The sequence below is a fragment of the Saccostrea echinata genome, unplaced genomic scaffold (assembly GCF_033153115.1).
Source record: "Saccostrea echinata isolate AGI-Se365-2 ecotype Australia unplaced genomic scaffold, CSIRO_AGI_Sech_v1 ptg000009l, whole genome shotgun sequence".
Classification (NCBI taxonomy): domain Eukaryota; kingdom Metazoa; phylum Mollusca; class Bivalvia; order Ostreida; family Ostreidae; genus Saccostrea; species Saccostrea echinata.
In genome coordinates, this window is record NW_026889758.1 from 19,382,482 (window position 1) to 19,408,206 (window position 25,725).

Here is a 25,725-nt window from a genome sequence, read left to right on the forward strand (position 1 = left end):
TCTTCATTTTCTGCATATATAGCATCCGGTTTAACCTCGCTTATATATTATCTGCGTGAACCTCATGGTAGTCATGAAACATTAAGCTTCATAGCGAGTTTTCTTCTTACATACGTAGAAGAAAACGTAGTTCACAACATCTTACTGTTGCATTCTAATCCATTATAGGAGGCTATTATTTGAAAAGAAGTATTTTGTTTAAGATTACGGGTATTTGAGCAATGGGATAGTCTCCAGAATAATGTAGAAACTTTTCTAGTCTGCAATGCCATCATCTATCACTAATTGACAATCTTCAATTGCCAATAATGCTAATAGTTGTGTACTCATTGGCAATTGAAAATTGTTTATTAGTGAAAGACACAATAGGAATGAGTCCTTTTTAAGAGTTTACATTACAGCGAACGCTATATACAAAGCAAATATTCCAGACATTTCTTTATAAAATCAGGAAAAATCAAATTGAAGAGACAAATTTCATAGCAATATAATCACAAAAACAAAAATGGATCATTTATATTGCTAAATTGCTCTTCCTTCTTCTACGTCATAATGAATTTGACTTGATTTGTCCATTTTACAAAGAGGGCATCGATAAGGAGAGTTCCCTAGGAGGAGGACGCGCGGTTAACTTAATTTATCATCCTTAACTTAGAAATTTGAGCAATTTATCAATTATTTGATGCACCAAAAATTGTGGTTAAAACGTAACATTGATCACAGGAAATCCTCGCTGGCGGTCAATTTGGTTATTGTTGAGAACAAATTGTACTGCAGTGGGGGTAATCAACTGATGAAGGAAGTTATCAATGACCACATGGCCAAGATATGGTGGAGATTCATTTTCTAATTGTTGCTTTAATATCAACCACAAATTTCTCATACAGGAACATTTACTCCTCTTATTAACAAACAAACATTATATATGTAAATGTACAAAACAGTTATACACATTCGTAAATGGTTTACAAAAGATAATATTAATTGATATTGTAATACAGGAAAATAAACAAAACAAACATACTTAATATAATAATGCTGCAAGGAATTAAATTTTGACTTTGCAATACATAAAACATATGTACGACGACTTCATATGGCGTATCGACCGCCATTTTAGATGAATCCTATGTTAACGTTAAATTGTTGGGTTTTTTTTTTTTTTTCGATTTGTACACATATTCTTTTAATATGTTAAAACTGTATTTAGAATATACATCAATTTTTTAATAATCATATCATCATCTTCTTCATAAAAAAAGCAATGTGTTTTTGAAATTAATCTTTCATTAATCTACAATCTTAATATACTAAGTAGCACTCGTATTATTTAAGATTAATTATGAACGTGATATGAACGCATATAAATTATGGTAGATAATCATGTGTTTCACTTGAGGCTGGGATGTTTGTAGGACAATGGGACTCCAATAGCTTGTCAAAAATGCAAGCCATTCTTACTATAAATTTGATATATAGAATACTACTCACATAATGGGATATCAAGCAATGAATATATACTAATATATATTATAACAGTTAATTGGAATGCATTACATTAGCAAAAGGTAGTCACTTCGAGCACACGCTATTAATCACTGACGATGAGAAATTCCAATGATTCAACAAGATTCATTCTGACATTGGGCTGCACAATAGCAATGTCATAGAAAAACTAAATGTAAATGACATTCAGCAAGATTTCAGCGGTAAATTCCGTTCCATTTTGTCCAAAATCTGAAACAACATACTTTGTAAGTATGCATCACCTTCCAGAATATTCCACAATACATTGATACTTTGTTGGAAAATAGTCAGCACTTATTACAGTTGGGTCCACTTCCAAAACAAATTGTTGTATTCGTTGATTACTTTGCCAGTAGAAAATAAACCCTTTTACAGATCACATACTTCAGTAAATCCATTTAATATAAAATTACTTTTGGCTTTTTACTTTGATTTTTATGTATGTCACAAAGGCCGTTCTTTAATATATTCCTCTCCACATCGACAAGACTTTTCCCAATGAAATGATGAATACTTCTGTCCAGAGCACAGCTTGTAGGGAATCTTGACCACTTCTATCATCTCGTGATCTCAATCCTTCAATAAGAAAATTTAATATAAGTGTGATACAGGGATAAGTATGCCGTGCAATGCAGTAGAGACTACATGTACAGATTATATGCAACATATTTACTTCCGTCATAGAATAAAGGAAAATTGTTTTCCTTTTTCAAATAAATCCAACTACAATGCGATCATATAGAAGAAATGCTCACTTAATAGTCATTCAGCTTTTTTTTTTTAATTTTTAGCCGGGATCCATAGCGTAAGCTACGGCCCGGCTTACGGGAGCGCCGATCTGCGCGGCGTAATTCACCGTATTATAACCCAACAACCGCCAAAATATACATTTGATCAGTTCCCGTTCTCAGATAATTCACTGGTCACTGCTTTGTAAATGAGCCCGGCTCTCTGTTCTTCGGAATACTTTGATTCTTTACCTGAGATCTTTACCTGAGATATTATACTGCTGAACGGTATACATGTAGATACAGGGCATTTATCACAAAGACCTACCTTTTTGTGTGCCAAAATTTCGGAAGTCGAATACTTTCGTGTCACCATTAGTTTCTTCCCTGACTTGTGACACTGTTTCTGGGTGAGTTCGTTTAGCTGAGTCTGAATATGTAAGGACCTGTGTAGTTGTAGTAAGGCTATTTGATCTAGGTTTGGGGGTCGGGTCCATTAACACTACAAATCAATATTAAATTGAAAGATCATTTTTGAAAGACGACTGATTTTCACATTTTTTAGTCTATTATATATACTCCCAAAGTGTCGTTTTTGAATTTTTACAAACAAAAACTGTGTTCTTCGTCAAAAGTTATATTAAGTGAAATTATCCCTAATGCGTATAGTCATAACCAGTGATATTTTTGACTTTTGTACGTAAGCGATACTAAGGCATACCGTCCAGATACATTGATCTCTCGCTTCTTCCATATTTATTGTGCGCTTCACACGTATATTTCCCATAATCCTCTTCACCAATATTTAAAATTCTCAGTGATAGAGTGACTCTGTCAAATAATACAATTATTATACATTATTACTAGGAAAACCCAATTATCCAAGCATAAAGCATAGATATTTCATCAATATTTTATAGTTTAATGATAACAAACAAATTCTAATATTACTAAGCAGTCACCAATGATAAAAACAGCTTTGTATGAAATGTCTTTGTGGTTCTCTGCTGGAATTGCCAGTTTATGTTCTGTTTGTCAATATCATTTGATAGTTTAACTTGGTTCTAAAGTAGCATGTTGTTAAAACACAAAACTAATAGAACTGTAGACATTTAATTATGTGAGAAGTATAATCTAGTAAACTTTTAGTACGAGATTCATTTTCTATGAAATGATCCATAATAATATTATTTATCCTACATGCAAGTTTCCGACATCATAAACACAGTCTAAAAGATGTATTGATTACATTACAGACAAACCCTAAATAACAGTTATTGCCTACACAGTGAGTTTCCACGTATATCGCAAATTTATAATTCTTCCTTATCTTATTTTTTTCTTAAACAAATACAACACTGGAAAACAAACAGCAGCGAATTTATGTTTTCCATATATATATATATATATATATATATATATATATATATATATATATATATATATATATATATATATATATATATATATATACAATGGCGATATCAGTAAACTTAAATGTACCTCATCTTGTCTTCCCTGTACATTTCTGTTCGGTAATTCCGTCCACTCTGCTGGTCAAATTCGCGATCTCCAAATTTCCAGACATTCACGCCCAGAGGCGATGCTGACACGTTACACTGTAGTATTGTCTCCCTTCCTACTCTCTGGGACTGTCTATAGTTAATAAGACTCACCTCCGGAGGAACTGTAACAAGTAAAGGCCTATACATTATAGTTAAAGAAGATTTTTAAAATTTGTATTGACAGTGTATTCTTAATACAAATGGAAACTTTATCCTTATACATTTATCACTCTTTAATATTATATTTGTTTAGTCTTGTTGTTAATCTACTTGTTTGATTCGTTTTTTTTTTTTTAACTTTTTTCTCCTATATACGGTGTTATGTATTGTAAAATGGTTATAGGCAAAAAGAAATTAAAGAGATGAAGAAAAGGCAACTACATGTTTATATAAACTCTCGACTTATAGCTAATACCGTATTGCAGATTTTAACAAATATAAATAATAAGGAAAAAAAATGCATGTATGAAATTTAAAAGTAAGAATTATTTGTTCTGTCATTATTCAGTTAATTTTTGTAATTTAGAGGTAGTCATTACAATGTACGTCCACTTTGATGGTGTGTTGTACCGCCGCCTTTACTCCGTTGTCTGCCATACACTCGTACTCTCCACCACAATGTCGTGAAATATTCTTAATGATCAGCGTGTCTCCCATGTCTCCCACTCCTGTTGTAAGAAATTCAAATATATTAGCTATACTCTGCACTGTATAAAATTATCTCTCCTTTGCTATAACAGATACGGGCTCTCCGTTACAAAAAAGCACAAAACAAATCTAAACCTTATAGCTGTTTCTTCGTGAGAAATTGTACACGTATCAGGAACAATAAATTTATTGTGTGCTTCTAACACATATAAAAATAGTTTGTAAGATTTATGTCAGCTCCAGCTTGTCTGTTTCTTAAAGATAGGGATTGACTTAAAATTTGATATTAAAGTGTCTCGAGGCAATGACGACAGACATACATTCCAACGCAGTGCTGTGATTTTTATTAAAACTATATTACTAATTGAGATAAACGTTTTTCTCTGCGATTAAATACTACTTTACGAATCTGCAAAAAGTAATTGCTGAGAAATCTGCAACCAGAATTTGTAATGTATGGTACGGACAGACGCACGGATAAACAGGAAGTTGACGTCGGATTCTCACAAAAATGAATCCCACCATATGGCATGCCTAAACAAAAAGTGTGCTAAAATTTCAAGCATCAGTGATGAGTAATTGCTGAGAAAACTGCGACCAAAATTTGTTACGGACAGACAGACAGACACACAAGGGTAAAACAGTATACCCCCCTCTCCTTCGGAGCGGGGGTATAAAAAATCCTGAAAATGGCTAATTTTTGTATATTTGTATGCTTATGCTAAAACTTGGATGAGAAACATGATACAAAGTGTATAATGAATGATGGTTCCAAAACAAGTTCTCTTCTGTTCCATATTTGAGTAAATTTTGTTTTTATTCTCTGCAGTTTCAATTAATATGTGTTTAATAATTCTAATTTGCAGAAAATTAAGTTAGAAGCAAAGCAAACGTCCTGTTTTTTCTGTTACATCCTCACTTAACCACGATTGTGTGTTAAATCCACTCTCATTTAATGTTTACTAGTAACCTGAGAAACCTCATCAAATACAGACAACAGAGAATGGTATTAAATATAAAGTAATAGAAAAACATTTTACTCTTTACCAATTTATAAATAATAAATCATATAATGCCATTGGAAAGATAATCTTCAATCAATTTAGAGATTTTGGTTCTGTTAATCAATTTTTACATAAAATCAATGACTTTTGGCCTATCTACACAATAATTTGTGATTTAGTTTAACCAATCACATTGCGTTGTAGAAAGTTTTGTTAAAAAATCTAATATCTACAACTGAACAAAACTTCTACTCTGTGTGGACTCGTATTTAATTCAGAAATATGACTGTAAGTCTGTATGATGAATGGCAAAACCTTTGGATGAAATAAACAACGAATCATTTCGGGGCTTTTCCGTTACAATACCTTTAAAAATCATAATTTGGATAAATCATCGTGAATTAATCACCAACTAAAAACAGAACATTTATTCATATTAGAGATGTTTCTGAAAATGTATTAACCTGAATCAGAAATGAATCTGAAACGAATCTGAATCGGAGGTATCTCGATCCCGATTTGAAAAATGAGAAAAATAAATAACAGCACCAGAAAATTTCTAAATTCAGGCCCGGATCCAGGATTTTTTTTTCCGGGAGGGGGGGGGGGGGGGGAGGGTGTCACCCGATCAAAAAAAATTTCCAACCCAAAAATTTCTTGACAAGAAAAAAAAAACATCCATTTCCAAAACGTGAACAGAAAACGTATTTCGTGGCGGTGGTGGTGGGGTCCGCGTTTTCCAGGGGTGGGTGGGTCCAAAGTCAATTTTTATTCGCTTCAGTATATACTTTTGATAACTGCAAATTCCAGGAGGGGGAGTGGGGGGGGGGACAACTGAATATTTAAAAATGTAACTGAATCCATCTTAAACTACAGAGCAAACTAAGAAACTGAGAAACTGTTTGTATAGTTAATTCTTTTCTCACATTTTAATAATTCTTGTCTCTGTATATGTCATTTCTTTCTTTCTAGTAAAAAACATCAGGATAATTTTTTTTTATATAAATCAAGAAATCTGCTTTGGATTTCTTTCAAAAAACGTTAATGGTAACCTTACAAAAAACTTAATGATAAGGCCATCTTTAAAAAATTATTTCGCTGCCCTCTCCCGACCGACTGGCTAAAACTGACCCGAACATTTTTTTAACCTCCAGGAAGAAATTGTTTTTATACTAGTATAAGATACGCAAGAGCATGCTCTACGTACACACAATTTCTAAAACGAGGCAAACTATTGACAAATACTCCAGGAAATTTGATGAAACAAGAGTATCAACAGTCTCGTTTAAAGTCAACATTTCGAAAATTCTATGGTCGATACCAAGACCTAGTGAGCAAATACAATCTACAAGTATCATCAAGTCGAATGTTGACTGACGTTTTTCAAACAAATTGTTAGGCCATTATTTTCACACTGAATTGTCTACAGATTTTTCTGTTTGCCCGATGATGACAAGGAGCACACGGTGGGTGTGACTGGTCGACAGGGGATGCTTACTCCTCCATGGTACCTGATCCCACCTCTGATGTTATTCCGTGTTTTCTCTGCTCCAAATTTGTAATTTTTCAGTGGACTTTTGAGATTGATTACTGTTCGTTATCTTCCTATTTCAGTAAACTACTATCACAGAAATTACGGAATATTATCAAAAGTAAAATTAATTCAGCTTCAATGCAGATTTAAAAAAATAAGAAATTTAGTGGGTAGAGGTAAATACAAAATACAAATTTACAACAAGATAATAGCAATGCTATAGAATGTTTTATGATTGTTCAAGACTTTGATGCTAAAAGTGTGACTGATTTAGTCAGCTTTAAGAAAACACTCTACAATGTAAACTCAAAGAGTTTAGAACGGATAAGTTTTGTTGTTACAACAATTTCAGTTACTAGAATGAAATGGAAATTCCGAAGTTAAAAAAAACTTCCTTTGAAAAAATACTGTAAAATCACTAATTTTTGTGGGGTCAGATTTTCGTGGTTGAGAAAAAATTATATAAGTTCATGGGGATTTGATTTTATGGTTGCAAAAAATGGTACTCTAGTTTGAAATTTCAACATTTCGTGGAGGACATGAATTCGCGAGTATCTACCTCGAAAAGAACAAAAGTTAACCCTCACCAAAATTATTAATTTCATAGTGCCTTAAAATAGGTATGGAGTACCAGCTCTTATAGTGTATAGGTCTAACAGCTTTAGGATTACTGAAGACTAAATTGTTAAGTGGCTAACCCTAAACTTCACCCTGGCCTAGACCTTTCTTGTTCAAATTTCTCCAAACCCAACTGTAAACAATATGTGTCCATGCTCTGGAAAAAAATCTTCCCAATGGAATATTTTATTTCGATGGCTTCCCAAAACACACACACAATTCGTTATACTGTGTTATTAAGACTGTTATAGTTTCACGAAGGTTTATGCATTGCCAAACACATTACAATAAACTCACGTATTCTAGATTGAGGAATAGTTTGATGAATTCGGAACCATGTGATATTAGGTTCTGGTATCCCTGTTGCATTGCACCATAACGTGACGTCTTGACCCTCCCTGACGCTTCGGTCCTTACTGGAGGCGTATTCTAAAATCCGGGCGGGAACTGTGATTGAAAAAAAAGTCTTGATAGATGAAACCTTTTAGAACAAGTCTCCCTCTCTCTCTCTCTCCATTTTTTTTTATCAAACATATGCTGCCATTTTCCTCTCATAACATATATCCTGCTTTGATTAGTCACTCGTATCATTATACCTTTTACATTTACACCTTGTTATTTTACAATTCAAATATACTTGTAAATTAACGTAGTATGTCCCCTGAAAACATCATTCACAATTATATTAACCGCCAAACAGGAAGTTATTATAATCTAACTGCAGGCTAGAATCTGTAACAGTTCTAAAAACATTTAGGCACGTTCATTTTATCTTTAACCTGTATATTAAATATCTTTCATCAAAAAGATGAAACTGCATGTTAATTGATAAATATTGGTTAAAAATTGATTATGATTGTTTATCAAAAACTGAAAGTAACAGGTATTTGGTACATTTCAACCGCAATAGAGGAAAACTTCCCGGGAAATGTAAACCATATTATAATGGCACGTACGGGGACTGGTATAACTGTACATCTACGATTTAAACAAGAATAGATATGGTTACCCCATATCCAAGATATTCGACTTTTAATTTACTCGATTATTCACTCTGCTCAGACGATCTCTAAGAAAAGAAAAACAAAACTGCACTTGTCCATAGCAAATACTGTCACCAGCCTTGCGTCATTAGCAAACGGTGTGAGCACAAGACCAAATAGCCTATACACACGTGTCTATCGCATCTCGAACCTTTCCGGCGAGCTCGGAAAAACACGTTAGAAAACAAAAACAGACACACACACAAAATTAATGATTAACATTCTTTTTTAGAAGAAATTGTATGACAATAATTAACGAACAATAATCACGAAAGTACTATAACTGGTGAAAAGATTGTCAATCGAAGAATGACCTATATATTTTCGTGAAAAAGACTGAGGAGGCAGCTAGCGTAGGAATATAATTTATACATTTTATTTGCATTTCTGGGGAAAAGATGATTTTCTTGAAATCATTTTACGTAAATTTTGTTTTCTTTCACGTTTTACATACACATTATTAGTCCCCTACCGGTGAAACCGGAGGGGACTATAGGTTTCCTCGGAGTCTGTCCGTCCGTCTAGCTGTCTGTTCGTCTGTCTGTCAGTCTGTCCCACTTGGTTTTCCGCACTTTTTTTCTAAACTCTTACAGATATTGAGCTGATTTTTGGTATGTGAGTGTATATTGATAAGTTACAGGTCAAGTTTGAATTTCGTTCCGCTTCATTGATGTTTGAAGGAATTACAGCCCTTTTAATTTTCAAGGGTTTTCCGCACTTTTTTGTCTAAACGCTTGCAGATATTGAGCTGATTTTTGGTGTGTATCTTGATGAGTTACAAATTAAGTTTATGCTACGTTCCGCTTCAATGATTTTTTGACGGAATTACATTTTAATTTTTTGATGAACCAGATTACACTTACCGGTAGGGGACTAGTATTGCTAATGCAATAGAATGCTTGTTATTCTTAACATTTGTTGTAATGTTGTATTTGCTGATCAATATTCGAACTATATTTTTTCAGAGCAATTGTGTGAAGAGTACCTGACTTTAGTAATATATCTTGGATAGTATGCAACTGATCGAATATATTAAAAAAAAAACGATTCATTGAACATAAAGCCTGAGCTGAGTAGAACTGATCTGGGGTCAGCATTAAAGCATCTCTTCAGATGTGCATGTAGTATATTTATATACATGTATATATTTATATGTTAACTCCAGATATCACTCATTGGAAATTTTTTTATATCCTACACTATGTATTCCGACACCTTGTGCTACCTAATGAATACATTTGTGTGCATTCCTAAACATGGAAAATCAAAGTCGAATTCTAAATAATTGTACTAATGAAATCATTGAAACAACAGATCTTCCTTTTAGAACACCTTTTTCATTATTTCATTACGCACTATTTTTAGAGGCGTAGTATTGTTGATGTTGTAATGCAGTGTAAAATTGCTAACAGAAAAGCGAGAATGGGATAAAACCACAGGTGCTTGGGGACGGCCCCTCATCCATCCCAACCCCGTGTTCCGTACCCCAAGGGTTCTTTGACTTTTTTTAAAATTAAACACTTTTCTATGATACTTTCACAAAGTATTACAACTGAAAAATCCAAAATATAACCTAAAACTAGCCTTTCATAAAAATTCACACTCTCTGATAAAGGAATAAGCCGATCAATCTTTGTCAAGGCCGATCAATTTCTATCTAATATTCCTCTTCTATAATCTGTTTTTTGTGAAAACCAGAAGTCTCTGACGAGACTGTAGCTCTACTGGTTTGTACTGATAACAAGGAAACGAAAAGTAGCACCTGCACTTGAAACTATGCAATTATAGCAATAAATAGAATATTGGTCCTTGGTTTAGTCTCTTTTTGTGACAAGATTTATTGCAATCAGACTAAAACTGTTAGAGGAGTAGCCTTTTGAAAGGAATTTCACAGAAATTTCTGTTTTTAGTAACCATGGCAATAAAGTTCATTAAAATCAAAAACCTATATACATGTATACAGAATTATGTATCTCAAAGCTCACCAAAATCAAAAAACGATACGTAGAATTATGTATTATAGTGTAGTCTACTTGTGTGCCAAGTTGAAAACAAACGAAAACTGTAAGGGGGAGTGGCGTTTTGAAAGTATTTTACAGAAATTGCTATTTTTGGTAATCATGGCAACACCTTCATCGAAATCAGAAACCGATGCACATCATTATGTATCTTAGTGTAGTCTACTTATACATGTATGTGTATGTCCCAAGGCATACTGAAATCAGACCAAAACTGTAGGAGGGGTAGCATTTGGAAAAATTGTTTGCAGACAGACGGACGGACGACGGACACCTTACTATCGCATAAGCTCTTCTGACCCCCCCCCCCCCCCTCAAATGATTCGCATCCTTGTTAAGTAGGGGTTTTGATAGCACGCATCTCTACACGATAGCTTCCAATACTGACTACTGATGACCGTACTGTTCTTCAAATTGTTTCAATGCCGATCACCTATTCTGCCCCTACACGACTCCGGGGGGGGGGGGGGGGGCTTATTTGAAGAAGTTTGACTTGGCATACCTGAAGATACATTCAATTTAATATTGATATGATTATTTACGGCTCTGCTGTTATTGAGAAGATTTTTTCCTACATATTCCTATGTGAAACTTTGATTCTTCCTAATCCTATCCCGGGGGCCCTGATTTGAATAAATTTGAATCTATACTATATGAGAATGCTTGCGTACTAATATGACTTATCATGAACTAGCCTTTCTTTACAAGAAACTTTTTAAAGATTTTTATCCTAAGTATTCCAATGTAAAACTTTGATAACCCTATTGAGACCCATCTTGCCCTGGGGGGGGGGGGGGGAGGGGGCTTTACTTGAACAAACTTGAATTTACATTCCTTACATGTATAGATACATACACATTAATGTGAATAATCATGGAGCGCTGATATTGAAAGACAACTTTTAAACATTTTTTTCTTGCTTATTCCAAACTAATGTGGCTTAACCCAACTTCGGACTATGATCTGAACAAACTTGAATCTACACTACCTGAGGAAGCTTGCATATTACTATCATGGCCTATCTTTTTTTGAGAAGGGTTTCAAAGATATTTTCCTATTTATCTCCCGTTGTGGCCCACCCTACACTGGGGGTCATGATTTGAATAAATTTGAATCTACACTATGTCAGACAGCTTTCACATAAATTTCACCGAAGAAGATTTTTTAAGACACCCATCCTATTTTTGCCTTTTCTTGACTTTATCCTTTGTGCTAAGTTTAGCTGAGATTGGTCAAGTGTTTCCGCAGAAGAAGTCAAAAATGTGGAAAGTTAATCGACAGACGAACGGGCGACAGATAAATTGCTCACTTGGGCCTTTGGCTCAAGTGAGCTAAAAAATTACTTATGATCATGAATACAGTAACTATTAATCGAGTTCCTCAGAATTCTCTGTAATTTTTTAGGGGTTTGCTTCAGCATAAATATGAACTTAATCAAACAAATAAAAATGTATTTTTAAAAGTAAGTTTATTGTTTAAAATTAATGAAAAGTTCTCTTTAAAGTATGTTATTTTTTCACAATTATTTTTATGACTAATACTAAATTATTAATTGTTAATTAATCTAGGGTTTGGCTACTTACCGTATACCATGAGGTTTATCCTTGTTATTCGTACGGGACTAGTGTTTACTGTACACGTATATTCCCCTCTGTCTTCGTATTTGATTTGTCTGATATGAAGATTCCAGTACCCGATGTAGGTGTGTTCGATTGATATTCTCGGATCATCCATAAATCGCCTCTGATTTTTACCTATCAATATCTTTTTTGGATTCATCCATACTACCTGTAGAAAATTCCAATTAAAGAAAACATAGACAGGATGAAAAAATGATATATTTAGTCGATGTATTTCATATATTTCTGTCTAAGCTGATGTCAAATGAGCATTAAAGGTCTTATACATTCTAGAACACATTCTAGATTCTGACGATTAACTTTATTAAATTAATGGTTCTTACTGAAAATGTTCTAATAACGTACAGATAAACACCAGTACAGGCGAATTATTTAGGATTTTGTTGATGTACAATATAGTCAAAGAGGGTGTTGCAGAAACTCGTGATTATTCCCTAAATCGAGAAGGACATTTAAATACCCACGACGCATGAAGAGTTATCTCTAAATATAGATAATGCTACGTTGATGACTTTATTTATATAGCGGGTATGTCAAGCTTGTTACAACAAAACATTTAACATAATATGTTAATATCAAGATAGTTTTTCCTAATATAGACTGGCGAACTGTGAAACTTTTTTTCACATCTATGGTCACTGTCGCCATATTGCACGAGAAAAGTTAGAACGATAAAAAGCACAACTAATGGCAAGTGCACCTCGCACATCACTTTGAAAGATGTACTGTAAAATATATATAAAAATGTGTCCATAATAACACTATTGATGCAATATCCAAGACATTCCATTGAGTCATTTCAATTTAGTTGTTTCAAATCAAAGCCACTAATTGACAGAACAATAATGAAACGAAATGAGTATGAAAAAATTAAATTATTTAAAATGATAGTGCTTTATTTTTTTAAGACATTGCCACTTCATAATAATATTAAATGTATGTCTTGTTAGTTTTAGATCACAATATCAAGGAAAACAATTTAATTCTGCATACATTTAAAATATTACCCATTAACTTTCTGACATTCTCTCCCTCTCTCTTTCTCTCTCAAGAGAGATGTTACATTGTACTTCCATTATAGTGTATAAGAAAAAAAAATATCTATCTACCAGCTATTCCAGGATTCGAACCCATTCTCAGGTAAAAAAAGGTCTTCGCATGTAGTCCACACGCTTTACCACTAGACCAGCTCCAACACTGAAGTATCCTGTGCTTTTTTCATTTCGGGTTGATAATAATTTTTCTTCGATTTTTTTTATTTTCAAAAATATGCCTCTTTGAAACAAAAATCGGAAATGGCAGTTTTGAAGAAAACTCCTGTCTCTTTATGCGTATATCAAATTCATTCTGTTTCAAGGAGGCAATTTTTCAGAACAATATGGGGATTCCCTATTTGAAAAAGAGAAAACTTGACTTATTTTGCTATGTGACTAGTTTACACTTCTTTTAATGGCAAATTGGTAGTCGATATGCATTTTGTAAATATTGTTCTACATTGTGCTGTACATACTGTTGTATCTGAAAAAAATGAAGACCGTTTTCTGTAACTGATTTTTTTTTCTTTTAAACTGCTACAGCTTTAGGGAAAATAACAAAAGAACTGCAACACCCTCTTTAATAACAATAACATCTCTACTTTCTCTAATTATTTAAGCTTTATATCCAATATCTTAGAAAGAAAAACTATTGAAGTTGAGAAAAGTGAATTATGGCCAAGAAACAATATACACAAATGTTTCTTCGGCTTTTAAAATTGCATGAATACATTTGAGTGCTTTTGTAAACGTCAGTTTGGGATTCACTATCGCAAGTCGTGGTAAGGGGAGGGGGGGGGCCAAATTCACAGCTCCCTAAATGAGTGAAAAATGTTATGTTATAAACTTTGTAAGAACATAATTCAAATGTAAAAAGATCAATCGAAATAGAATGATATTCAAAAAAATAAAATGAATATAATAACGATTTTACAACATAATAATATTTTACATTTAATGATTCCCACCTGTTTGTAATTAACATTTAATGCAACAGACTTTACTGTTAACCCCCCCCCCCCCCCCCAACCTGCTTCCAAAGAATCATTTACTAAAGTATCGCTAAAAGTGTATACATTGTATACGGACAATTATAGTTAAAAAGTGTGTTCGATTAAGACAGGTATTCTCAGTTTTTATTTCCTTACATAGATTCAAATATTTCTTTACACAAGTTGTGAGTAAATTGCACCCTTTTTACGAAAGGATTGATGTTTCACACTACATTTGGCTGTTATGCCATTGCGTGATGTTAATTACGATAATTCCAATCAGTTAAATGTAGTAGTTAGTATTTATTTAACAGTCAATCACGCGGTACTTTGTATATTTTTTCTTTTATATCAAGATGATGCGTTTAATCTCAGATGAGGAGAAGCGACGTGCCTGTGTCAAATAACACTCAATATCAATCTTTTTCACACTCCTCTTGATGGCTAACATACATCGTGATGGATTGCTAACGAACACAGAGGGCTCCATTGATAAATAAACTTACTTTCTCAATCACAGAGCTAGCAGAGAGCTGGGTCTCTCTGAAATCGGCTATAGTAATTATATCCTTCTCTCTGATATTATAAAAAATATACAAAAATGATGGCACATTTTGCAAATTTTTAAGTGTTAAATTTGAATTACAGTAGGCTTGCTTTTATATTCAAGGTTCTGTCAATTTTTTTATATCTCCGAAGATCGGAGGAATAAAGGATTTGTTCTGTTTGTCCTGTTATCTGTCTGTTCGCGAGAACTTTAATATATATATTTATCTTTAACCTTTGAATCATAGTAAAACACTCCTGAAGTCTGGCACACACATCTAACTATTTCTGCTTTCAAATATACTCAGCGTAAGGAGCCTGTGTTCGTCTGTTTGTCAGATTGTAATTTTATAATTAACCGGGTGGTAGTCAATTAAAAAAATTACAATATGACATGTTTGTCCGTGATTTATTTACTTATCTTACTAAGATGACAGACGGAAAACATTTGTTAGTGTTTACATGGTATTGCATTGATAGTATCTTTATATTCGATCGTGTTTCTACTTTGTGAGTTTGGACTAGAATTAGCATGACTGTACCAAAGCACCGGACAATAAGAAAACTGCAGGGAAAAAAAACAAAATGCAACAACACCACATACACAAGCCCGTAGAATGTTGGGGGCCAGCCCCCTTTTTCTGAGTATAGTATTCTGCTATAGTAAATTTTCATTTAGATGCTGGTCCCCCCCCCCCTACTTTTTGTTGTTATTAGGTCAAGCAGTGGCAAATTCCAGGTTTTGGTCAGTTAATTAAAGAGGGTCTTTTTTTTTGAGAGAGAGAGGTTGGCCGCCGACTATTGAAACCCGTTGCTACGGGCCTGATACATGTGTCACAAAACCCAGTTTTAATTAATATTTCTCATGTTTATATTGCATCTGAATTTCTAGTTCCTATTAGTTTGTATTGTGAACATTAAATTATACCTTCTTGCCAATAACAGTTGTTGCAGATCGAAATAAAAAAAAGGTAATGGGTTTCACTAATAACATTTGTAGTAAAGGACACATTCAAATTTAAACACGGTCTCTCTATCCACTAAATAATTACTTAAATATATATCAAAAAATTCACATCCCAAATTAGCCATGTTCGGAGGCATTTGTATTTATATTTAGTCTTGTCGGTGACGGTTGCAAATCTAATGTCATTTATCCAGTGTTTTTTTTTTTTTAGCTTATCAATTATTTACGCTAATTCTGTCAATTTTAGAATTTTGAGATATATTGTATTAAACGGCCTTCTTTGCACACTACTAGTATGTTGTTCAATCTTGCAGATAAACTGTGACTCACTGGAGAAGCTTGTGTGAAAGAATCTGCTGTAAGATTTTCACATTTAAGCATTGTAAACAATGGGTTCAGTGTTTGGAAGTTTTATGAATGGAAAAATTTGGATAGGAAAAAAATATTCTTCAAATAAACATTTCTAATATATGCGTGTATCATACCAATTTTTACATTTTTAATGTCTTCAACATTGTTAAAGTTGACTTTGCAGAGAAATATATTTGCTACACAAATATCTCCTTCATCTAAAGTCAATTATGTATCAAAAAACATGCTCATGTAACAAGTTTTCCTGGCTAGTATTCGTCGGAAGGATGGATTAAAGCTTTTGTTCTCAGTCGAGGTTTTTCAAAAAATAATAAAAAAAAAAAAAATCAAAACCTTAATTTTTTTTTAATCCTTTGGCTTTTTCAATAGAAACATCCATTTCTTTAAAAGCAAGACATAAAGAGAGATGCAAAGACGGGAGATTTTTTTTATACAAAAGTGTGTATTTTATGACTTGAAATTGTTATGACCAACTGGGGAATTCGTGAATTTTATACTGATGTAACAGAGATCTATAGACTTGTCTTTAATGGTGAATAACATATCCCCGTCATGATTTTTGATCACCTGATGTGAAAGTCATCTGACAATGATATTTGAGGTTTTTACCGCCTCTGTATCAAGACAAAAATGTTTCTGCTACCCAATCCCTACTGCATTAACACCCGCTGGTTATCGGAGCAAAATGCTTGTCCTCTGGTGAATTCTTAATGTTTTTATTAGCAGTTTTTCTCTACCTGCCCGCCAGACGAGACAATAAATTGTATAATATGATACAAGTATTTTTTATTAAAATGGTTAATTGTTAAAAGAATACATTGCTTAGCATATTAGATTATAGCAGATTTCCACTTTGCTCGATCAATTACGTGTAGTTTGATAGTGACAAATGTTTTTAAGCCTAATATTTTTACAAAGCCACGAATTCTCCTTTTCCGCTTCGCGATTTTATAGCGAAGCAAAGCTAATTTCCATTTTATACCTTTCTATTTGGGATATAAATTAAAAGAAATATTTTCCACTTCATAAGAGGCCTGTCACACCGAATTAACTGTAATAGAATCACGAATTACCCGTGATGGAGAATGTTTATGCTTAGCTAGCATAACGAATTACTCTTAATAAGGAAATATAGCCGTGAGAGAAAAAAAAAACGTAAAAAGAAAACAAGGAAAGGCATTCGAAGAAACGCGTGAATAGTGTTTCCATCTTGAACAAGTTCCCTAAAAAACAACAAACTGTTTCTTCTGGCAGTCTCTATATGAAGGTTGTCTATAGCAATTAAAGTGACAAGTATGATATCCAAAATTTATTTTTTTGCTTTTGGAGGGAAGGGGGGGGGGTTCCCATGTCGAAACATTCTTTTTCTTTACTTTCAAAAGATTAGGTAAATCTGAGTTGTATGGTGGCATATTTCTGCCCCATATGTGCAAGTTATTTTTCTGTCAAATATGTCTATATGCAAGATAAATATGTTGACATGCAAGATAGTTATGTCAACATGCAACATAACTATGTTGACATGCAGGAAAATTGCAATCAAATAAGAATGATAAAAATCTTTAAAAAAATCTCAAATATTGCCCACATGTGACTTCCAATATGCTAGATGCTACTTATTTATGTCGACATGCAAGTTATTTATGTTAACATGCAACTTATTTATGTCAACATGCAACTTAGTTATGTCAAAATGCAATTTGTTTATGTTAACATGCAACTTAGTTATGTTGACATGCGAGATAAATATGTTGACATGCAACTTAGTTACGTTGAGTAGCGGATATACATATAATTTTAAAAAAGTAAATATCCAAAAATGAAATCACAGATCGACGTAAATGTCTGAAGACCCAGGAATGGCGAAAACGTTTACAGTGAATATGATCGATTTGTGATTTCATTGTGGATATATACTTTTTTAGATATGATCGATTTTCAAAATGATAAGATTTTGAATTAAATGATTAAATTTAAATGCAAAAGAAACACGAATTGATACACAATTTGAACATTTGTGCGAGCGTGCAGATTCGTACGTTACTACCCAAGACACGTGCAATGAGGCACGTTCTGTTTTTTTGTCGGTAAAATTGAAGTTAATTTAAATGATTCAATATTAAATATGTTTAATTAAATATGAATCAAGCAGATGTTGCAGTTTAAATTATTTTCTATAATATGAGATGGACAACAAAGTATAAATTGAATTTCCTTAGATAAATGTCCTGGCGATTCAGAAACGTGACCGTAGATTATAAAACGTTTTTAGGGCCCTTCTCTGCGGGCGACCTATAGTAATTACTGTGTCCGTCCGTCCATCTGTTCGTCCGAGGTCTCTTTTAAAGGGTGTGCAGTGACCTTGAACTATGTTTCAAGATCTAAGGTTAAGGTCATAGCAGAACTGTATCTGAAAAATGCATGTAAACATAAATAAATTGCATGTCAACATAACTAAGTTGCATGTCAACATATTTATCTCGCATGTCAACATAACCAAGTTGCATGTCGACATAAGTAAGTTGCATGTCGACATAAATAAGTTGCATGTCGACATAAATAAGTTGCATGTCGACATAAATAAGTTGCATGTCGACATATTTATCGTGCATGTCAACATAACCAAGTTGCATGTTGACATAAATACACGTAAGTTGCATATCAACATATTTATCTCGCATGTTAACATAAATAAAATGCATGTTGACATAAATAAGTAGCATGTTGGATGTCACATGTGAGCGATATTTGAGATTTTTGAATTTTTTTTATAATTTTTATTTGATTGCATTTTCTTGCATGTCAACATAGTTATGTTGCATGTTGACATAACTATCTTGCATGTCAACATATTTATCTTGCATGTCGACATATTTGATAGAAAAATAACTTGCATACAAGGGGCAGAAATATGCCACCATAGAGTTGTTTATAGGTATACATAGAACAACAGAAATGGTACTTAAACTCATGTTGAAATTTAACTGAGCGATTATCTTTCAATGGGAGAGAAATTAGTAAATAGTCGATATATTTTCATACACACTTTTTATACATTCAAAATTTATGCAATAAAATACTCTCAGATTAAAAAAAAGGGGGGGACGCTTGTTAATTAAATCTTAAAAGGTATTTGAACAAAACAACTGGGAAATTCTCAACGCAGCGAAACACCAAAATACATGTTTCACTAAAAATGTTTACAGAATATGTTTTTAAAACAACTTGAAATTTCTATAATAATTATGTTAGGCCTCTTGGAATTGATTTCAATCTTTGGATGGAATAAACAGAAACCGTTATGTCTAGTTAGTGGGCGATTTAGCGACTGAAAATGGTCATTCTTCTTAAATAATTTTGATATTTCTCTGCTTTGATTCTTGAAAATTTAAGGGAAGTTTAAAAGGTCAATGAGAATTTCCAAGTGCACTTGACATATTTTTTCAAGGAATGTTCTTTTTTGTTAAACAGTATTCTCGCCATGGGGTATCATCTTGTATTCAAAAAGATGATTAAATATGTTCTGTAGGAACGATTATGTATTAAAGTCAAGTAATAAATCAATAGGTAGACTCAAAATTGAGGTTACAACATTGATTGCTCAAAGCATACAAGGAAGACAAAATTAGGTATTTTAAAAGAGAACTTTAGGATCATAATAAAATATCATGAATCTTTTCATTAATTTCATTCTTTTAAGAAAATTATAATAAGAGAAGATTAAAAAAATGGATTAGTTTTTAGATGTTTTATCTACATTTATATTGTAAATCTGTTACAGGACATTTTATACATGTATATCTTTTAGAAAAGTTCAAGTAATGTTATAATGTATATATTCATGATTAATTTTAGCTTAATTAAAGGTAAGTTACCTAGGTGAACGTACCTGGTATTTATTTCCTTCGTCGTGTGCTTCACATGGTAAAATGGCCAAATCTCCTTCCGTGATCGTAATATTTCTATGGATGTCGGTTGCAAGTGATTTGGACACTGATAAAAAAATTATAAATGAAAAGATTTGAACTTTAATATATCAATTATGCAACAAAAATTATAAAATACTAGTAAACCATACATTTTGTTTCGGTATATCAGTGTAATCGATTCCATAAGGTAAAGATTTACACCACTTACTGGCATTTAATGCATATTTATTACGTAATACATGTATACACATTTCATTGTTCCGCAGAACGGTACAGTGGTGTGCTGTTATATGCATCTTTCTGGATTTTTTTCTCTTTGTGATCAATGAAAATAGATGGACATTTGCTAAAACTTTAAAATATATATATATATTTTTTTTTTCTGTACGATAAAATCGTTTTCAGCTAAGATCAATCCAAGTTCTTTCTATGTTTATCGTCCGCCTGTGCCTTGGGGAAAAAAATAATGAAAAAAAGCTTTTGAATGCTGTCGGTTTCACGACTATACAGTGTGTTTTATTTTTTTTTCTGTAAATAATAAGTGGACACTAAACCAAGAAAAATCACGGAATGGCCAAAGTACTGTTAATTGAGACAAGAGGCCCATGAGCCACAACGCTCACATGAGTCACTTTGTCCCTGGTGTTCTTCATCAGCAATTTTTTTTTCCCTGAATACATGTATTCCTATGTAAAATTTTGATCGCTTTTTTGGCCCCATCCTACACCCAAAGATGATGATCTGAACAAAATTGAATTCACGCTACCAGAGGATGTTCCATATAAACACGACTAATCATGGCTGTGTTGTTCTAAAGAAGGTTTTTAAAAATCTTTTCCTATAAATTTCTATGTAAAACTATAATCATCTTTTGTGGCCACCCCAACCCCAAGGTTCAAGGTTTCAACAAACTTGAATTTACACCACCTGAGGATCATAGGCTTCCACATGAATGTACTTCATCATGGCTCTGTTGTTCTTGAGAAGAGGAGTGTTAAAGATTTGTCCCTAACTATTTCTATTTGAAACTTTAATTGTCTATTGTGGCCCCACCTTAATCCCTGGGGCCATGATTTGAACAAATTTGAATATTCACTACCTGAGGATTTTTCCATATAAACTTGAGAAATCATGGGTTAGCTATTCATGAGAAGAATATTTTTAAAGATTTTTCCTATATATTCCTTTGATATTGATCGCCTATTTTCACCCCATCCTACTCCCCAGTGACATGATTTGAACACTACCTCAGGAAGCTTTATAAGTTCAATCTTTTCTAATCCAGTGATTCTTGAGAAGATTTTTAAAGATTTTTCCTAGTATATATTTCAATGTAAAACTTTAATCTCCTATTGTGGCCCCACCCTACCCCTGGGCTTATGATTTGAACAAATACAATCTACACTACCTCAGGAAGTTTCACATAAATTCTGGTCCAGTGGTTCTCGAGAAGAAGATTTTTATAGATATATTTCAATTTTAAAATTTGATCCCATGTCGTTGCCCAACACTATTACCAGGTGCCATGATTTGAACAATTTAGAATCTGCACTACCTCAGGAAGCTTCCACATAATTTTCAACTTTTCTGGCCCAGTGGTTCTTGAGAAGAAGATTTTTTAAAGATCCCATCCTATTTTTGCCTTGATTATCTCCCCTTGGAAGGGCATATGACCCTTCATTTGTATAATTTAGAATCCTCTTTACCCATGTTGTTTTGTACCAACTTTGATTAAAATTGGTCCAGTGCTTCTTGAGAAGAAGTCGAAAATGTGAAAAGTTTACAGACGGACAGACACAAGACAACGGGAGATAAGAGAAGCTTACTTAAATTTCAGCTCAGGTGAGCTAATAAAACTTTTGATTGATTAATATAAAGGGAAACATCGTAAATACGGCGATACAATCAAACAATTTAAACAAAAGAAAAAACAAAACACCCCCCCCCCCCCCCAAAAAAAAAGAATTCAAGATTTTTTTAAAAAAAAAAATACATGTATGTCTGAGCTCTAAAAAGAAAAATGCTATACTTCGCAAGACAATAACGTTGCATTTATTCGTGATATGAAAATTTTGAGTAATCTCCGTTCTATAAGTACTAACAGTTCCTTTTGCCATTTTCCCGGTTTGCACATACAAGTCTCGCAAAGGTAAACAAAAATGTAAGTCTCACAAATAAAATGTGATTTAAAAGTATCAAATGCTATTAAATGTGTTATTTTGACCATTTTTAAAATACCATTAAATTATAAATAATTGTAAAAATGTAAGTGTTATAACCTATAAATTCTCTTCTCTGCATATATATAATATTGATTATTCATAAAACTTGCTAGAAATGTCATTCCATGTGAGATATAAACTCAACTCATCACAATTTAAATCATAATTGGCAAACAATGTATGCTATATTTTATAAATGTATTTTGAAGACTACTTAAAATAGAAAATGCACTTATTATCCCATAGTAGATATAAGTGATATTTTAACTATATAATATTCTCAGTGTAAAAATTAATTTGACATCATAAAAATACCTAATACATGTACCACCAATAAGTCAAATGTTAACAATAAGATACTAACACATATAGACATCCATACCCTCCATACAAAAGCTAACAAGTTCTAAGTCAAACCATAACTGGTTACAAATCACTATCCGACATATTTATTTACATTGTCTTTGACTTTCTCCATCAATATACAACAAAGGTCAAAGAATGGTTACATAATTATAGTACGAGATATAAGCGGAGGAGGGTGCATGTTAAAATAAGATGCGGTTTTTTTTCTGGACGCTCCTGAAACATTGTGTGGCTCTCCATCGTAAAACTGCATTCAATTAACAGAAGCGAAGATTTTATCATCTTGTTACTCGCTGAATTAATCTCCCTACAATCGCCAAACGATTCTCAGAGGGATAAGTGAATACAAGCAATCAGGGGAGCTGTCTCTTCACAATTACCGCCCCTTATAAGTAAAGAAAGGAGTAATTAAACCAAGCACCCTTGTGAGCCCGAGAAGAAAGTATTTGGTGTAAATTAAATCAAACTTTGGAACTTAAAGATGCTGTCAATTTTCTGACTGTCAAAGGGAATGCTTTCGGTCATTCTTGGCGAAAATTTTGCTTTAAATCGAACTGGAATATTGAGTGAAAATTTATCTGAGTTCATATTTTTTGGTAACATTAAATATTGCAGCTCTATAATATTTTGTTTAAGATGTATGCAAGTTCCCTTTTCAATCTACCAAGTAACTTATTTAAAACTTACCCACTTATTTAATAGCATCCGTTTACAAGTACTGTTGATGTACGTGTATGTATATGCTTGACGGAGAAGAGCATTTAACGATTTAAGAGCTTAAAATGAAAATGTTTGTTTATGATACGAAGTGAGAATTGAATTCATTAACTGGAAACACGTGTTTTCCTTATCCCATAAGAAATATGTAATTGCCTTGTCAAAAGAAATTCCAGAAGTGAACGTTTTCAAACAGCATAATTAGTTACCCATCAAGTGCATACTTTCTCTGCTATTTTAATAGAATAAGCTCGTTTCGACAGTAACTATATATTCGTGCACTATAGGATACTCTTATTTCTCCTTCTATCAGGTTTCGGTCAATCTATACCCTATTTTCTGTAAAATTTACTATAATTTATTTTAGGACATACTTTATACACACTGAAAATATGAAAGCGAGGTTGAAGCGGATGCTATGGGGGAAAAGCAAGACTGCGCATGCCTAAGAATGCTAGACAGTTCGTCCCTAGTCCTGAGGACAGTTCGTATGTAAGAATTGGAGAAAATGAAATATAACAAGTTTGAAATTCATAGTTAAATATTTTCATTTACTATACCAAAGACTTAAACTTTGATACTACATGCATAGTAAAAAGTTTAGTGTTTTTTTTTTTTTTTTTGTTTTTTTTTTGGACTGTAGGGATTGTAGGAAACGTAGTCAAGTGTCATTTATTCCACATAATAATATAACGTACATGGAGAAAGGTGAAATTAAAATTATAATAGTAAAAACTACATGTAGTAGTGTTTGGCGTGACTGTGGAGATCCTTTGTGTTTCAAATTTGGAAGCAAGACTCGAAGTGCTTTCATTGGAGACTACTGTGCTTACTTTTCCGTATTTTTTTCTCTTTGTAGTTTTGGCCGTATCTGCCTATTGGTCTGTTGTTTCAATGAGTATGTGAAACAGCCCAATTTCAAACAGATGTAATTATGATATGGTTAATATAGCGTCCCATAAGACCAAAATGGAGAAAGTCGATAGCTCCTGGAAGATTAATAAATATCATGTTTCCACATTCAATTTGATAGAAACTCAGATTTATTAAATTAATTTTCTGAAATCGTTTATCAGCAATTCCGGTTCATAATAGATTGTTACTATTGCTTTTTACTATGTATAATTTTTTTTTCAAGAGCGCTGAATCGAAGTATGTGTTACCAAAAAAGGTCGTCCGTTTTCATATCTTTCACTATTAAGCATTTCTACCTGTTACTTAGCCTAAGGATTTGTTTATTGCAGGGAGAGAAAAATCAATGATCTTTTGGTCCTATCGCGATTTAAGCACACTTGTCTTCAATATAACCTTAAGAAATTCACCGCTAAATGTTGTAAATGCCGAAAATCTATCTGTGGCATACCGAAACAGACCATAAATTACCAGATTGTATACATTTAATATAACCGGTCTCTTTGATAGAATGTCTTTTAGATAATCTAACGAATATGATATTTATTGCGAAGCAATCTGCTAAAAGGTGATCGTTTTTCAGTTGATTAGTTGAAAATACACTTAGATACACTATATGCTTAACGAAATTGTAGGCGGGAACATTATTTTCAGGGAAAATGATGTAATCTTCCCATAATCAGACTATTTTCTTTTAATTTCCGTCATTAATGCGCATTGGCATGGCCTAGTTTACTGAGTATTTCAGTAGCCACTTTAATTAGTATATATATATATATATATATATATATATATATATATATATATTCTCCTCGTAAGCTGCTTCATACTGAGCATTTTGTGACCTTCATCTTTAAGACAAAATAAATGATTCACACATAAATTGGAGACAAAAGCACCACACATCATATTTCTCTTCTCCAGTAACTGTATATATATTAACATTTGAGAAATCGTTTTTCGTTGTTGAACATAGTAATTTCAGCAGGCCAGTGTGCGATTTCCTATGTACATATTGGACGGCAGCACTTATTAAGTTTCTTATAATGTCTACAGATATCTTAGATTTAGATCATCTTCCAGAGGAAGGAGCTTCACATACCAAGTGTCAAATCAAATCTGCCAATTATACATGGAAATCAATACCGGGTCAAGAGGAAATTATTAATCATTTTCTCTCTCTCTCTCTCTCTCTCTCTCTCTCTCTCTCTCTCTCTCTCCATATATTAAGAAGTCTGTCAGATATTTTTGTCTTCATCTTAATGTGTTCAAAAGGCTCTATCGATATCCTGACAATTTACCGGGGTTTAATACTGTTTTACATCTGTTTTACCACTTCGTCC

General features: G+C 32.9%; 1 protein-coding gene across 1 annotated transcript in view; it reads right to left on the minus strand.

Moving 5' to 3' along the window:
* Positions 1–842: 842 nt before the first annotated feature.
* Positions 843–25,725, minus strand: part of LOC133181961 (limbic system-associated membrane protein-like) — a 29,380-nt gene continuing 4,497 nt past the window's right edge. Inside the window, exons 2-9 of the mRNA XM_061316622.1 lie at positions 20,126–20,229; positions 12,269–12,473; positions 7,922–8,071; positions 4,360–4,488; positions 3,759–3,942; positions 2,977–3,086; positions 2,584–2,757; positions 843–2,103 (exon numbers count right to left, since the gene is read on the minus strand). Coding sequence (XP_061172606.1) covers positions 1,988–2,103; positions 2,584–2,757; positions 2,977–3,086; positions 3,759–3,942; positions 4,360–4,488; positions 7,922–8,071; positions 12,269–12,473; positions 20,126–20,229 — 1,172 coding nt within the window. The 3' untranslated portion in view covers positions 843–1,987. The remainder of the gene's footprint in view (positions 2,104–2,583; positions 2,758–2,976; positions 3,087–3,758; positions 3,943–4,359; positions 4,489–7,921; positions 8,072–12,268; positions 12,474–20,125; positions 20,230–25,725) is intronic.